Genomic DNA, 17598 nt, shown 5'->3' with positions numbered 1-17598 from the left:
CCAAAAGAAACTTGGATGTAGGTAGAACCTGATTTGGGTTTGGTTCTACTGAGATGCTGATTGTACCTCCCCTGGGATGTAATTCAGAAGATGGGAAGATTTTACTCCAGATGTGACTTTGGAACAGACTTAAGTTCAGGGACAGTTCAATCGAGTTTGCACGGTAGGGTCAGTCATAAAATGAGAGACCTAGAAGGGACCTTAGGGATCATATGTTCTAATCTTCTCTTTTTACAGGAAACTTCTGCCCAAAGATGTTGACTCATTTGGCCAAGGTTACAGTTTTTGGGAGAACTGGTAGAAGAGTGATCTATTAGGTTAGCCTTTCTTCTCTCACACTGCTGGCAGTATTGGATGCTTGGGAATCTTCTCCTATGTCTAATGTTATGATTTTCTTTATTGCATAGGTGCTTCAGTGTCTGTAGACAAGATGGAATCAACTCCATTTAATAGACGACAATGGGCTTCACTATCATTGAGGGTAACAGCCAAAGAACTTTCTTTAGTCAACAAGAATAAGTCATCGGCCATTGTGGAAATATTCTCAAAGTAAGTGCTAATCCTGGTCCAAAAGGACCATCTGTCTTAAGCACATATTACCAACTTTTAGGGAAATTGGTGAAATTTAAAATGGCTTTATTAAGTACCCCCTGAATTTTGTGCACCCTGACAGAGTACTAAAGCAGATGATAAGTCAGAAGACATATTGTCTTTGAATTTTTCCTTAAGTGTAGGCAAGAAAAAGTTGCAAACATAAAATATACTTAAAAAATACATAATTATAAAGCAAAGCATCATCAAGTCCAAAGTGAATAGGAATGAGGACTGTATGCAGAATAAGAGAACATGGCTATCATGGCCAGGAGCTAATCAGGAAGGCCCTCTGGTGAAGATGAGTTTAAATAGCACTTAAAATTCAATTTGTCAGCTGTACTTGCCATATTTCAAGTGCCAGCAGTAAATAGAGTTTAGTAAATAAGGATTTATTAAAACATGGTGATACCCATTTGTGGATTATTTACAGCTATTTTTCACACTACAACAGCAACAGAGATCACATCATCCTCAAAGTCCAAAACATTTCCTATCTATCCCTTTAAGAAAAAGTTTGCCCACCCTTCCTCTAGACCATAAGTTCTTTGATATGAGGGCCCTTTTCCTGTTCATTCTATATCCCTAGGGGGTAGTACAGTGACTGGAGCATAGTACAGACTTAACAAATGTTAACTTAACAAATGTTAAAGGACTGGTCTATGTAATAATATGTAAATAATATGACAAAGTGGCAGATAGAGATGCCATCGTGAGAAGGAGCCTATGACAGATGATATACCTCACTGGTAGAATTTGTTAATTAATAGGAAGCTATTGCACATTTATGAGATGTGATGATAAAGATGATAAAGATTTGAAGAAAGTGATTCTAGGAGCTATACCTAGGATACAGTTACATACCAACAGGAAGTTTCTGTAATCTACAATGTCACCTTTTCTTCAACAACAAGTACCTCACTCAGATACCTGCTATGTGGAAAATACTGCCCTTCCAAACCGTTGACCTTGGTATCACCTAAGATGGAGTGGAGGTTGGGGCAAGATTGCACAAGCCTTTTAAAAAATACAAACATGTATTTTTTTTTCAGCAAGAAAAGAAATAAACATATTTCAGAGACAAGTCCAGAAAGTTGGCTTAAGACTTAATTTTTTGACCTCAAGGAATTTACCAGTATTAGTTTAGTTCCCCCAATTTTTCTGATCTTAAGATTCACCTGGAATACTTGCTAATAATTTGGTGTTCCAGTTAACTATTGCTCTGTTAAAATCAGTCAATCAACCAATCAACCAATCCTGCCAGGTATGAGGGTACAGGCCTATAATCCCAGCACTCAAGAGGGTGAGAAGGAGGATCAGTGGTTTGAGGCTTGCTGGGGATGTGGCTCAAGTGGTAGAGCACCAATGGTTTGAGGCCAGCCTGGACTACATAGTGAGTTCAAGGTCAGCCTGGGCTACATAGTAAGATCCTGTCTTAAAAAAAAAAAATTTCCTTAAGGGTTGGCAGTATAGCTCAATGGGAGAGCACTTACCTAGTATGCACAAGGCCTTGGATTGATCCCCAGCATCACAAAAACAAAGAAACAAAAATCTACAAAATTTAGAGACATAAAATAATGACAGGATTTATTTCACTTGGAAATCTTCAATTTAGGTAGGGCTTCTCTCTGCTCTGCTTAGCATCAGCCAGGGTGGCTCAAAGGCTGGGAGCCATAATCATCTGAAATCTCACTCACAAGTTGGGCAGTCGATGCCAGCTGTCATCTGGGATCTTAACTGGGACCATGGTTGGAACACCTACACATGGCCATTCCATGTGACTTTTTGGCTTGGTGGCTGGGTTCCAAAGGCAAATGTCCAGAAATGAGGGAGAGAACAATGGAAGAAGGAAACTAGAAATTTTGTTGCCTGTTAATGACCTTAGTCTCAGAAGTCATACGCTATCACTTTTGCCACATTCCCTTCTTAAAAGTCACTGAGACTGGCTCATATTCAGGGTGACAGGAATTTAACTCCACCTTCCAATGGATGGAATGACAAAGATATTTTGAACTTTTTTTTTTTTTCTTTGTGGTGCTAGGACTCAAACCCAGGACCTTGAGCATGCTAGACAAGCATTCTGCTGCCCCACCCCCTTTAACATGTTTTAAAATAATCTTGCACAGCTTCCCAGGCCTCTCTAACAATTCTAATTCTGTGTCTGTGATGGGGCCCAAGAACTTGTGTTTTTAGCAAATATCCAGGTGATTGTTACCTTCAGGGAAGTTTAGGAATCACTGGTAGTAAGAAGAGATAGACTTGTGAAATGGAAGCAGCGAGCTTGAACATAAAGCAAAATGAGTAAGAAAAGTATTGTAGAAGCTGAACACAAACAAAGGAAACAAGCAGTCTGGAGTGGGGAAAACAAAAGGGAGGAGGAACTGGTACAATTCAGTTAGGGCCAGATGATGGAGGCTTCAAATGCTATACTAAGGTTAGGACTTATTTAGATAAACAGTGAATGCAATTGAAGGTTTTCACATAGGGAGACTAATATGATCAGACTTGTATTTTGGAAAGATGCTTCTGGCAACAGTGTAAAAGGCGTATTGGAATGATGAGAGATTGATAGCTTGAAGACAATTTATGAGGCTTTCATGGGAACCCAAATGAAAGCTATTGAGTGGGGAAGGTAGGGCAACAGGAATGGAAAGAAAGGGAAAAGACAGTGTTGAGATATGATTAATGGTACTTGGAAACCCCCTTCTCTGCAGAGAAACTTCTCCACATTCTTACCCTTTTCACCCTCCTAAGCCCCACCTGCCTTTAACTGAACTTGGCTTTTCCTCAAAATGCAGCCTGTGTCTGAGTAGTGATTGCCTGCTCTTTCTGTACAGGCTTCCCTGAAATATTCTGGGGCCAGGAGTCAGGGTTGCTGCTCTCCTACATCTCCAGTACTGGTTCCCATCCATTGTTTTGTGTCTGGTTCTGAAGTTATAACCCTGAGCTTCTAGTCTCACATATTATGATAACTGCATTCTTCTTTCCCTTCACTGCAGTAGTGTGCCAGACTCAGGGCCAGACTCCCTTCCTTCACTGGGATCACCAGCTTCCAGCATAATTTTCCTCTCAGTGTTTCTTGTTAGGAGGCCCTGTTAGATTTTGGATGAAGCAGATTTTTCCTTGTGCAAGATATTCATCATCTTACTCTCCTCCAAATGCTAGTACCACCCCAGATATTGTGACAACCAAAAAAGGAAAATGAGGTAGGAAAGAAAACCCAACAAGATTCCTGCATCTTTCCAAATGTCTCTTGGGGCTAATAGTGCCTCCAGTCACTGGTCTTCATCAGTGACCTGTCTGGTACTTGCCCTGAGGAAGGATCTAATAACAAGCTGATTCAGGTGTCTTGACCTCTATGTCTCAGGATTGTGACTCTTAAGACTCTGTCTTTTCCCGCTTTGACTCTGGGTCTGGGGATGCTCTCAGCTTCTGGAAGCTGCATTCAGGGCCTAGCTGCCATGTGGCTCCCTCTTCACAAACAAGGGAACCTCTCTGGCACACAATTTCTCTCTAGCTTGGTATCTCGAAGCTCTCATCTCTTACTCAGTGCCTTCCTCACCCCACTACTCTGTCACTGTTGGGCCCAGCCAATTCTCATGAAGATTTGGGTCTTTTAGAAGCACTGATGAGAGTTAGGAAGTTAGAAATAGTTGTTCATCTTGGGGGCCTTCTTAATCCTGCAGAAAGCACAAAGGAATTCAGAAGTCACTTTCTCATAGTATAGTTGATTAACAACTGTCTTTTCTTCATGCAAAAGTGTAAATCCTGAACTCATTAGTCAGAATCAGTGTGCTAGGTACCACACTAGTTGTTTTTGTTTTGTTTTTGGTCCTGGGGATTAAACCTAGGGCCTTGTGTATGCTAAGCGTATTCTCTACCACTGAGCTATACATCCAGCTGCTAGGCTTGTGGTAGAAATATATAGTATTTCTAATTCTAACAAAAACTATATGAGGGAGAGATATTATCCTTGTTTTTTTGTTTGTTTTTGGTTTTGGTTTTTTGGTGGGACTGGGATTTTGAACTCAGTGCTTTGCACTTACAAAGCAGGCTTGAGCCATATCCTTATCATTGTTTTGTAGGTGAGAAAACAGAGGTGTAGAGAGTAACCTGCCCAAATTAATAATTGGGTTTATGTTTGTCTAGTATTTTTCTTCTGATGCATTGGTTTTAACATACTGAATTGATTTTAAAAAGATGAGTAGTAGCATTTATTTGGTGGACTGAAAGATTCCAGAGGAACAGAAAGTAAAGACACAGAATTGGGACAGGCAATGTTGAATACTTAAGACAGTGAAAACAGGGGATTAGCCTGGATTTCTTTCCTAGGTTTTGTATGCAGTGGAGACATGTTGTTAATATAGCTTAAATGTTTTAGTGTTCTCTCACCGTAAGTGAGAAAGTTACAGGACTGTTTTCCACAAAACATATACTGATTTCTGTTATGGGGTTTGGATGTAGTAAATCCTATACAAGCTTCATTATAGAAGCTTTAGGAAGTTTCTGATCAGAAACAAATATAAAAATGATATTTTGGGCTTGGCATGTAGCCCAGTGGTAGAGCACATGCTTAGCATACTTGAGGCCCTAGGTTCAATACCTAGCACAAAAGGCAAAAAAAAGTGGTGTTTGGCACCACTGATCAACATTTGTAAATGAGTTTGGCTCTACTTTCTAATTATTAATACATATTACATTTATATGTGCATGAATAGTTTTCTCACATCAGAGAGTATGTCTCATGACTCATTTCTTTGTCTAAACCTCTAAGCTTTATGAAACATTAAACTTGAGGTAAGGAGGGTCCTAATGATGGGTCAGTTTGAACAGAGCTAGCTTTGGTTTCACTTCTTTGTGACTTCAGCATAATATGATTCTTTACTTGATAAAAGTTGAATGCATGGAGTTTAGTTTCTTTGCAAAAGGTTCCTGTTTGAGACTATATTTTTGGAATTAAAGGGAATCTAGCCCAGTAGTTTTTAAACCATTTTCATTGAGTTCTTCAGAGGAACCTCAGGGGTTCCTAAGATCTAAGGACTGAGGCCAGGCCCTTCACCCCAGCCATTCTGCTTTGATTCTTTTTATATTTTAGGGTTTGTTTGTTTGTTTGCAATGCTAGGATTTGAACTCAGGGCCTCATGCATAGTAGGAAGATGCTCTTACCCCTTGAGCCACTCTGCCAGCCCCTTTTTGTGATAGGCTTTCTAGAACTGTTTGCCCAGGGCTGGCTTCAAACCATGATCCTCCTGATATCTGCCTCCTGAGTAGCTAGGATTATAGGTCTGAGCCTATATTTTAGTTCTAAGTAAGACAGCATTTAAAAGATGGTTCTGCAGCTAAAAGTTTGAAATCACTGGGATTAACTTTTCTCCCACTCCTTTAACAGATAAGGAACTTGAGGCTCAGCAATTACAACTGAAGGTTACTCACCAAGATGACAGAATTGATGATCTCAGCACACAGATCCCTTAGCCTCCCCACCCACCCCTGCCATTGTGCCTCCCCCTTAACACAGCTCCTGCCACACTTGGTAATAGCTTTACTTATTTTGAGTCCCAGGAAAGAAGAGGACTTGACTTAGTTTTCTTTGTGACTATTCTTCTTTACAGAAAAAATAATGTCCTTTAGATCTCCCTGGTTAACTTCCTCTTCTTTTGCTTCTCTATAACATTTTAGTGGTGAAATTGTTCCAGAAAAAAAGGCATTGCTTAAACCTTGGGAGTTTCCATTTTCCCTTTTTTGGCTTAGGATTCCCTTTGCTCTATTTGAAAGCAAGAGTCATAGCTCAGGAACTCTGTTTTCTGGCCTTAGAAAAATTTGAGACACTGTTATTATTCCCCAGATAATTTTAGTATCCTCCATCAGCTGCTTGTCTCACAGCTGTGCATTGATGAGCAGTTGCAAGATTAAATTCCATATGTGAGGAAAAGGAGACTGGAACACAGGAAAATCTGGGAAGGGATGAAATTTCAATTATAGAAATTTTTTTTTTCCTTTTTGAGACAGGGTCTCACTAAGTAGCCCAGGCTGGTCTCAAACTCGAGATCCTCCTGCCTCAGCTTCCCAAGTGCTGGAATTATAAATGTGCACCACCAACCTGGCTTTAATTATGGAAATTTCATTGCAATTTTTTTCCTCAACTTGGGTCTTCAACATGCTCCCCACCACCCTGTTCCAGCTGGGAGTAGTGAATTCATTATTGTGAATATGGTGAGTTATTCATTATCTGGTGAATTCTGCCAGAATAATGCTAGTTGCTTTAGTGCCTTTGAGGAAAGTTTGAGGCCTAAATTCTGGTGGAACATTAAATTTAGAAGTATTGAACCTCAGTAGCAGAACTCATGGTATATGCCTATAGTCCTGGTTTCTCTGGATGCTGAGGTGGGAGCCCAAGAAGTTGAGGCCAGCCTGGGTAACACAGCAAGACCCTGTCTCAAAAGAAAAAAAGGGATAAGGATGTCATGTGCTCCACCCCCCCCCCCCAAAAAAAATTACTGAGCCTCACAGTCTCTTTAGTGTTCTGAGAGTACAAAATGTGAAAGTACCAAGGATCTAACTAGGAAGGAGCAGTGATGTAGAGTCTTTCTCCCCCTGAGACTACTACAAGTACCTCATTACAAATAAAAGGATGGCATACTTGAGTGTGGAGTTCATATCAGGGTTCAAGACGGTCTTTGGTGTACACTTTGTCTTCCAGATACCTCAGTGCTAAAAAGGACAGCGCTAAAGATGAAAACTATTTTGAAGCCAGCTGTAGTGTTGCACACCTGTAATCCTAGCATTTGGGAAGTTGAGGCAGGAGGATGATGAGTTCTAGGCTAGCATGGACAACTTAGTGAGACCATCTCAGGAAAAAAGAAAAGAAAAAGCTGTTTTGATCTATTAAGATCTGTGTTCCTGTTAGGACAGTAAAGGGAAGGGAACCTCTGAGCATATTTACTCAACTAACTGCAGTGTAAATACCTTTATTGGAGAACAGTTGACTAACTATAAATCTGTGTGTTGATTGGCTCTGTCTTTCATATATTGTATTATCGCTGTAATATACTGTAGATGATTGTCCAAGGAGTGGGGAACGAGAAGTACAAGGCCCATTGTAAGTTCCTGTTTAGTTAGAGACCACTGTGTTTCTCAATTCCCACTTGGAGGCAGTCTCTTAGACTCATACTACCAGTGTGTGTGGGAGAATCTATGTACAAGGACATTCACCAAAGCACTATTTGCAATGGTGAAAAACTAGAAACAACCAAATGCCCATTAAAGAAGCATGGTTGAATTATATTTATCATGGAAGAGCATTGTCAAGGTTATCAAAGACATCTGTGTTGCTAAATGGAGGAGACGTTTCCTGCCCTTTATCTTATATAACATCTCACCAATTCTTCTCAGATATTTTCTTCTCTAGGCTTTTCTGGCAGTCGCCTTGTTTTCCTCCTATATCTCTGTCTGTTCCTTGTCCTTCTATCTTATGTCTTCTTCCTCTTCCAACTGCTAAATGTTAAGAGTCTCCCCAACTGAGTTCTGGGCACCTTCTCGCACTGTACACTTCATCTACTCCTGTGGCTTTAATACCTTGTATGGGCAGACAAGTCCTAAATGTATATGACTAGCTCTGACCTCTCTTCTGAGCTCCAGATGCTTGTATCTAATTATTGCTACCATCAAATGGGTGTTTTAGTTAATATGGCTGATCCTGAACTCTTGATTTTCCCAGGCCCCAGATTTGCCCCAAGTCTCAGCAAACATTATTTTCACTTGACTTAATTGCCAAAAATCTGGAAATTATTATTTTTTTAAATACTGGTGTTTAAACTCAGGCCTTGGATTTGCTAGGCAGGTGTGGGAATCATTCTTGACTTCTCCTTTCCTCTTTCCAGTCCCCTTATTGCCAATCTGTTGGTTCTACCTCTGAAACATATCTAAAATCTATTCACTTTTCTTTATCTCCAATGTTGCCATCCCGGGCCAAGTCAGCAGTATCTCATTAATTCCACTTCCATTCTCAGCCTTGACAGTCCATTCTCCACATGCCAGAGCATTCTTTTAAAAACGTGAATTGGCTCACTGACCATCCATTGTTCTTATCATTTAAACTCAAAATCCTGAGCATGGTCTATAAATTGTAGCTCAACATGATCTGCCTCTGCTTCCCAGCCTCGTCTTCTTTCTTTTTCCTTTCTTGGTGTGTTTCAGCAACATTGGAGTTCTTTGTGTACTTTATGCACACAGGACACTTTCTTGCCCTGAGGCCTTTGCACATGCTATTTTTCTGTGCTTGAAATGTTTTTTTCCTCTCTTTTTTGCCTGGCTAACTCCTTGTGGTCAAATTTCCAGTCTTTTTTTTTTTTTTTTTCATGAGGCACTGGGGTTTGAACCCAGGACCGTACACTTGCTAGGCAGGTGCTCTACCATTTGAGCCACTCTGCCAGCCAAATTTCCAGTCTTATCCTAAAGGTCATTTCCTCAGCAAGGTTCTCCTTTTTTAAAAATTTGTTTTATTTTTAATTAACAAATAATAATTGTATATATTAGTTGGGCTTGGTAATGCATACTTGTAATCCCAACTCCTGGAGAAGCAGAGAGGCAGGAGGATCAACAGTTCTAGGTCAGCCTAGGAAAACTTTTCAAGACCCGTTCAAAAACAAAATATACCCAACCCTGTGGCCCCTGTCCCTTTCTTCCTCTTTGTGTCAGTTTCATATTTGCTAAGACAAATTTGCTCATTAAACATTTTGTTGTATTTTACCTTAAAAAATATATATAAACAAAAGGGCTGGAGGCATGGCTTAAATGGCAGAGAGTTTGCCTAGCACATAGGAAGTCCTGAGTTTAAACCCCAGTACAGCAAATAAATAAATGTGTATATTTAGGGGATACAGTGTGATATTGCAGTATATGAATACACTGTGGAATGATCAAGTTAGACTAATTAACATGTGGAGACTTTCCTTGACCTTCCACTCTCTTTCTCAGTTTGGTTCTTTTGTTAAGTTGTTTAATAATACTCTGTTCTTTTTCTTTGAAGGACTTATCATTGTGAGGGAGGGGGCTTTGGGGGTCCTCACAAATGCTAGGTGAGCAGTCTACCACTGAACCACACCCCCAGCCCTTTTGTGGTATTTTAATGTCTAAACAGTAAGCTGTCTTAGGGCAGAAATCATGTCTGCTTTGGTTTTTGTTTTTGCTACTTTTTCTCTAGTGCATAGAACATAGTAGGCACCAATAAATACATCTTTTCTTTTTTTATTCCAGTACCGGGGATTAAACCTATGCTCTACTACTGAGCTACACATCAGTCTTTTTTTTTTTTTTTTTTTTTGAGACAGAGTCTTGCTTTGCTATGGAGCCCAGGTTGTCCTGGAACTCTTGATCCTCCTGCCTCTATCTCCCGGGTTGCTGGGATGACAGGTGTATGCTACCACACCCAGCATAAAAGACATGTTAAGTGGCATTTAAAAACATGTCATACCATCAAGTACATATAACCGAACTAAAGTGACAATAATAATAATTTAGACTAAACTCAGACATGTGCAGGCAGTATGACTGCTTCTCAACCACTTGGCCAGCAACTATCATAAGATTTCAGAGGCTTTAATGTGTATGTGTGCATTGTGGGGGGTGAGGGTGGGGGATGTGCATCTTAGGTTTAATGTAGTGTTGTATTTACTTGACTAATTCCAAAGCATTTTTATACAATGATGTCACTTAATTTTTCTAGCAGACCTGATAATAGATTATAAAGCTGTTTTCTAGATAAAAGGAAACTGAAGCTTAGAGAAGTCTTATGAATTGCCAGAAGTCACAGTTATTAAGTGACAAAACTAGAACATAAACCCAAGACTTTCTCCTCTATCCAGTTCTTTCCCAGCATTTGACCTCATCTACATGGATCTTTCTGTTATATCAGGGCACGACTGGGCCAGCCCCAGGAAGCGGGGGCTGCTCTGATTCTTCGCTTCTTCTGATAGTTAATTAAAGACAACTGCTGGCAGAAATAGGTATGCAGAAGTGGTTTTCTTAAAGATTGAAAGAGTAAAAATAAAGTTTAATTTGAGGACATTTTCTTTTTTTCTCCTCTTCTCTGAAGGTACCAGAAAGCAGCTGAAGAGGCAAATATGGAAAAGAAAAGAAATGTAAGTATTCAGAAGCCCCAGGGCACATGGAACTTCATGAACAGAATCTGTGTGGCCAAGCCAACTGCAGCTCTTTGGGGTCTGGGCTCCATTCAGTTGTATTGGACATTTATGCCAGATGGTCTGATTTTTGAGCCATTTGCCTGGGAGAAGTTAGCTAAGGTGCAGGGGATCTTATTTCTTCACTGAGATTCTCCTTTTGGACTCCCTTTTATCTTTCCTGTACTGAGTGAAGGATGTAAAGCCAAGTGCTTTGTCTGAGGTTAGTAAAATGACTTACAACTTCCTGCTCAAATGAGAACACAGTTTTCTAGGCTGCTATCTTTTTTTCCAAGTCAAACAACCAGAATTTCTGTATCTCTGCATTTAAATGGTAGTAACTGTGCAGCTGTTGTCATCCTCTGGGTTCTTTGACTCAGTCTGGTTAGCAAGTTTCATAGGTGCAGGATCCATCAAAGACAAAAAACTCCAGAACGAGCTCCCTGCGAGTACCCAGTACCCATTCTCTACTCTGCCTGCTTGTTAACTTCCAGCTGGGCTGTATAACATATTGCTTTTGAAATCTTACTTGACTTAACCTTTTTAAAATTCAAGACAGAATCTCAGTGTGTTGCTCAAGCTGGCTTTGAACTTGTGAGCTTCAGTGATTCCCCCTGCCTTAACCTCCTGAATAGCTGGGAACAGATGAGTGGCACAGTGTCTGGCTCCTTGATTCAATTTTTTTTTTTTTTTCCTGAAGTGCTAGGGATCAAATCCTGGGCCTTGTACATTCTATGTAAGCTCTCTACTACTGAACTACATTCCCAGCACTTGGGTTTTTTTGAGACAGAGTCTTGATCTGAAACTTAGGCTGGCCTTGAACTAGCTATATAGCCCAGGGTGACCTCAAATTTGTGATCCTCCTGCCTCAGCTGTATGAGTGCTGGGAGTATACCACCAATGGCCTGATTTAACATTTTTTTTTTTTGTTTTTTGATAGTACTGGGGTTTAAACTCAGAGTTTTGTGCTGCTTGGCAGGTACTCTACTGCTTGAGCTACACCTCCATTACCCTGATTTAATCTTTTTTTAAATTTTTTTATTTTTGCAGTACTGGGGTTTGAACTCAGAGCCTACACCTTGAGCCACTCCACCAGCAACTTTTTTGAAATAGGGTCTCTTAAACTATTTGCCTGGGCTGGCTTCGAACTGCAATCCTCTTGATCTCTGCTTCCTGAGTAGGTAGGATTACAGGCATGAGCCACTGGCACCCTGCTCTGATTTAATCTTATAAGGAAAAAAAAGTCACATATTTGGACAAGAATTTTTTAGTTTAGCTGGCCTTACAAAAACATCCTTCTGGCCCTTTTCAGTACCTAACCTATTTAAATGAGTGCGTAACACAGTCTCTATCAATTTGTTCTCTGTAAAGGGATAATACTGACCAGGTCTTAGTCAACTGTAATTTGAAAACAGATCTCCTCTGGTACATTATAAGAAAAAAGCTACCATTATTTCACTCAACCACTGGTTTCTTCTGTCCTTCCTTCTCCTGCTTGTTTTTTCCTCTTCTTCCTTCCTTCTTTCTTTTTATTCATTAATTTAGCAAGTTTTCACAAAGTACCTACTGCATGCCAAACACTTTTTTAGGCACTAAGAATATGGACTACATCTCCCTTATGGAGTTTACATTCCAGAAAGAAAGAAATTGTGTCAGGCAGTGATTAGTGCTATGAAACACATGAATCAGGTACAAAGGATAGAGTTTAGGTACAATCCTCTTACAAGGTGACATTTGGGCAGAGATCTGAGGATATGAGCCAAGGAAAAGAAAGACTGAGGCAGAAGAAACAGCATGTGCAAATGCAAAGGGGGAAAGCAGTCTTAGTGTATTTGAGAATTAGGAAGAGAAAAGTCATACAGGGTCATTGGAAGATCTGGACTTAAACTCTGAAGCAAAGGAGGCCTGAGGGAGGGTGATTGTATGCAAATAACTGATGTGATCTGACTTATATTGTAGAAGAACAATGGCAGAAGCATGGATACAATTATAATGATTTAGGAAATGAATTATAATGGATTGGACTACAGTGGTAGCAGTATATGAGAAATTGTCAGGATTTGTGTTGAAGGTAGAGAGAAAGAGAAGAATCAAGAATGGCAATAATAATATTTTTGGCCCAACATCATTAAATTAAATTAAGTTAAAAATGGGAAGGTTGCACTAAAAGCAGGTTCAGAGTGGGGGAATTAGAAGAAGCTCATATTTGGATATATTAAATGTGAAGTGCTTTTTTAAAGATATTTAAGTGGAAATGCCAAATAGGAATGCAGAGATCTAGGAAGAGATCTAGGCTAGAGATAGAATGGGTGTACATCAAAGTATCAGTGGTAATTAAATGAGATAACCAAGGGAGTGATGGTAGACTGAAGAGTTTTGAGGACTAAACTCAAGGGCACCACAGTATTTAAAGTTTGAAGAGATGAGGAGGAACCAGCAGAAGAGAGAGAGGGAGCAGTTAACAAAGAGCATTAGAAGCAGGAGAAAGGGATGCCAGAAGCCAAGTGAAGGAAGTGTTTCTAGGAGACATCAGAGTCAAATACAGATAAGCTGAGAATTAACCATTAGATTTGGTAACAGGAATGTTACTGGTTACCTTGTACTGCTTGAGAATAGTGAGATAAAGGCCTTATTGGACTAGGTCCAAGATAATAGGATGAGTATAGACAAACGTCTATGGATAATCTCTTATGTACTAGGTTCTGAAGACAGATCAATAAGATGCATTTCCTCCCTTCAAGGGACCATTTAGGGTTTAGAAAACAGAACTTATAACCCAGGTGTGATAAATATAATATCAAAGAAATAGTTGTGATTTGGGGGGGAAATTTAACATGGACCCATAGCCAGGACTGTGCCACATCAAGGAAGGCTTCCCAAAAGAAGCGATACCTGACTAAGCTAAAGGGGCAGAGAGTGTATCCTAGACAGAGGAAGCAGCACATGCACAGCATGAAAGCATAAGAACCAGTTGACAGATGGAAGGGGAATTGTCACATTCTCTAAGGTGAAGAATTCAGGAAAAGGAACATGTTAGAGTGAGGAAAAAAGAGAGAAAGGGGAAGTCTTCAACCTTAGGGAAAGGTGAGTTTTAGATGCCTATATAGCATGTCCAAGTAGAGTTGGTAGGTAAAGAGAGACTAGCCAGAGGTATAGATCACAAATCATCCACAGATAGCTGGTGGGTGAAAGCAGGGGGTGGGTATCTACAGGGAACATGCAAAGTGAGCAAACTAGAGTGCCCAAGACCAAACCTTGAGGTGCCCCACCATATAAAGGAGGGAGGACAGAGAAAGAAAAAGCTTTAAAGGAAACTGAGAAGTATGTAGAGAAATGGAATCAAATGTAGGGAAAAGGGATATCACAGAAAACATGGAAGGAATTTTTTTTTTTTTTTTTTTTGGTGATACTGGAGTTTGAACTCAGGGCCTCCACACTAGGTAGACAAATGTTCTACCACTTGAACCACACCCCCACCCTTTTTTTGCTTTAGTTATTTTTTTGGAAAGGGTCTTGAATTTGTCTGGGCTAACCTCAAACTTCAGTCCTACCAATCTCTGCCTCCCAAGTAGATGGGATTATAGACATGTATACCACACTGGGCCCTGAAGGAAGGAATTTTTAAAAAATGAAATCACATAAAGCAGAAATGTCCTTTGCATTTGGTGATTGAGGTAAGTGGATGTAAATGGTAATTAAAGAATAAACAATAAACAGGAACAAACGCTTAGCCTCACCGATAATCAGAGAAACATAAATAAAAGTAACAGTGAGATATAAATTGTAACATAACCAGTTGGCAAAAAAGTTTGACAATGCATATACTCATCAAAAGCAGAATGGTAAATCGTGATACATACATACAACATAATATATGTATAATATGGTGGTTAAGATTTTATGTATGGCAGGTCTGGATGGCTTAAGTGGTAGAGATCCTGCCTAGTAAACATGAGGCCCTGAGTTCAAATCCCAGTACTGGAAAAAAAAAAAGATTTTATGTGTGGACATGGAAAGGTATCCAAAACTGAAGTATAAATTAACCAGGCATGGTAGTACAGGCCTGTGATCCCAGCACTGGGGTGGCTGAGGAAGAAGGATAGTAAGTTCAAGGCCAGCCTGGGCTATACGGTGAGACCCTGTATCGGAAAAAAAAAAAAAAAAAAAAGCCCATAAATTAATTAAAGCAAAGTGCAGTACAGTATGATCTTGTAGGAAAAATTATAGAGTATAAAAATAGAAAAAAGTTGATAGTGGCCAGATTTGGTGAGACATGCCTGAAATTCCAGCACTTTGGAAGCAGAGACAGGAGGCTCACAAGTTTGAGATCAACCTGGGCCTCATATGAGACCTCTTTTCTTTTCCAAAGAAAAACGTATCCAAATTTGTACATCCCAGAGTGACCTATCCCAACTCTAAGTCAGATGCTCATACAGGAAGGACACTATCACATCTCCTCTGTGTGATCTGGATTTAGGCAGACATTTATAGTCCAAAGGCAACATCTGCCAAAATTCTGAGGCTTACTGGATAGAAAGAATAGGAGGAACCAACATGGTCTTTGTAGACTTTCAGCCTTCTTGTCTTCAGAGTGCCTTATTCTAGGAAAATACTTCAGAAGAAATTAAAATACAAATAACATCAGAATTTCACCTTACTTTGTGCCCCCTACCCTGTGATGCAAATAGAAAGAACAGGAAGAATGTATAATCTAAGTTCAGGATTTGAGAGACAATGAGGCACTGTGGTTGGTCATGACTGGTCACTATAGTGAGGAGCTGGCCAGAGGAATTGGGAAGACCCCTCATTTTTGTCGTTCATAATTGTCACCACTTGCTGGATGCATACTTATGTCAAATATTACACTATACATATTAACACAGTCTCATTTATTTTTACAACAACCCTGTATAATAGATTTCAGAAACTAAGAAACCTATCAAAGGTCACTTGGTTGGTAGAGGTAGATTATGCAAGCAATACATGTTCATTGTAGATAATACAAAGATTATCATTACTTTTTTTGGGGGGGTGGTGGGAACGAACAAGGGTAGGCAGGCACCTTACCACATGAACCACGCCCCAACCCTAATACAAAGAAAGAAGAAAATTGATCTGTAGTCCATTATCCAGTGATAACCCAGGCCTTTCAGTCTATATTCTTTTGTTGTTTTGATTTTAGCTATTGCTTTTGTTGTGTAACTTCTTGCTTCTCTTTCTTCCCCATCTTTGCTTGCCTTGGGTCCTAAAGACTTGAACAACTGCCATGGCTTGGGCAGCACTCCTGGGAATGATTTAAGGGTGTGGGGCCTTTAATGCTGTCAGATCACACTGCCCTGCCCTTCTCCTTTTTGTCTCCACCCCTGCCTCAGCACTCTTGAACTTGTATCTTCAGAGGCTCATTTTAATAAGAGTGCATACTTACTCCTCCTGATAATGCTCCCTAAGGGGAGGTCCTCCACCCAGGCCTTATTTAGGACACTGCTGCTACTCTACCACCCAAACCCTCTCTTGCTGTGGTCACAAGTAAAGAATAAATGACAGTATTCAGGCTGCTTACAGTAACATCAAATTTATTTAATATTCTGTGAAAAGCCTTTTTGTGATATGAAGGTGATATATAATTTTATTTTGTATTTGTGTTTATCATGAATATGCATTTATTGTAAAGAGAAAATACAAGTGCCATAATCCATCTTCCCCAAAATAACCTGCTAATATCCTGATGTCTCTTCTTCCAGACTACTTTTCTATGTTCCTATATATATATATGCACACGCATGCGTATTATAAAATGGGATCTTCTGAATTATAATTCACTTTTTTCATTCAAAAGTACCTTATGATATGAGGGTTTTTTTGTTTTGTTTTCTTTTCTTTTCTTTGGCAGTACTGGGGGTTTGAACTCAAGGCCTCATACTTGCTAGGCAGGCACTGTACTGCTTGAGCCACTCCACAAGCCCCCCTCCAAAAAAAGAAAAATCAGAAAACGTATCTTATGGGCATCTTTCTATGTCCGTAAATTTACTTTGATCCCGTGATACGTGTCTGAGAAAAGTAGTGTTCAGTTACCAAGGCAGAATGCTGCTCAGGTTTGCAGGGCTCCTGTGTGGGCAAGGTAAGGCAGGTGAATACGGAGGCCCAGGTGCCTCAACCATCATGTGGTATGAGGCAGTAGAGCTGAGAATGCTGTTGGTGACAAGCACCAGATTATAGAGCTTTTTATTTTTGAGGCGTAATCCCTCTGTGTAGCCCCAGCCTGACCTGGAACTCTGGCTCCTCCTGCGTCAGTTTCACAAGTATTTATATATGTATGTATGAATGATGGGATCTCACTGTGTTCCCCAAGCTGGTCTTAAATTCCTGGGCTGAATTGATCCTTCTACCTCAGCCTCCCAAGTAGGTGGGAATAAAGGTGTGAACCACCATGCCTAGCAGGAACTGTTTTTATGGAGGGTGAGCTTATTTTTAATGAGAATACAGACTTTAATAATCTTTCCCAGAGACTTATTTATTTCTTTATTTTGCGTTACTGAAGTTTGAACTCAGGGCCTACCCCTGGAGCCACTCTACCAGCCCTTTTTTGTGATGGATTTTTTTCAAGATAGGGTCTTGCAAGCTATTTGTCTGGGCTGCCTTCAAACTGTGATCCTGCTGATCTCTGCCTCCTGAGTAGCAAGGAGGGCTGGTGGAGTGGCTGAAATGCTGCCTAGCAAGCATGAGGCCCTGAGTTTAAACCCCAGTACTACCCAAAAAAAAAAAAAAAAAAAAAAAAAAAAAAATATATATATATATATATATATATATATATATATATGTACCCTGAATA

At 39.9% G+C, this 17598-nt stretch overlaps 1 protein-coding gene across 3 annotated transcripts in view; it reads left to right on the top strand.

Moving 5' to 3' along the window:
* The window catches only part of Lima1 (LIM domain and actin binding 1), an 80675-nt gene that overhangs the window by 23277 nt on the left and 39800 nt on the right, over positions 1 to 17598 (top strand). For 2 of the 3 annotated variants that reach the window (XM_020177957.2, XM_020177955.2), the window contains exons 2-3: positions 408 to 549; positions 10685 to 10730. In XM_020177957.2, the coding sequence (XP_020033546.1) occupies positions 431 to 549; positions 10685 to 10730 (165 nt within the window). In that variant the 5' untranslated portion in view covers positions 408 to 430. Of the gene's footprint in view, positions 1 to 237; positions 318 to 407; positions 550 to 10684; positions 10731 to 17598 lie in introns of all 3 variants that reach the window. The other variant, XM_020177956.2, reaches the window with a different exon arrangement.

The sequence above is a fragment of the Castor canadensis genome, chromosome 8, assembly GCF_047511655.1.
Source record: "Castor canadensis chromosome 8, mCasCan1.hap1v2, whole genome shotgun sequence".
In the NCBI taxonomy this organism is placed as follows: Eukaryota; Metazoa; Chordata; class Mammalia; order Rodentia; family Castoridae; genus Castor; species Castor canadensis.
The sequence above is the reverse complement of the archived record's forward strand: the minus strand, read 5'-3'. Positions and strand labels throughout refer to the sequence as shown.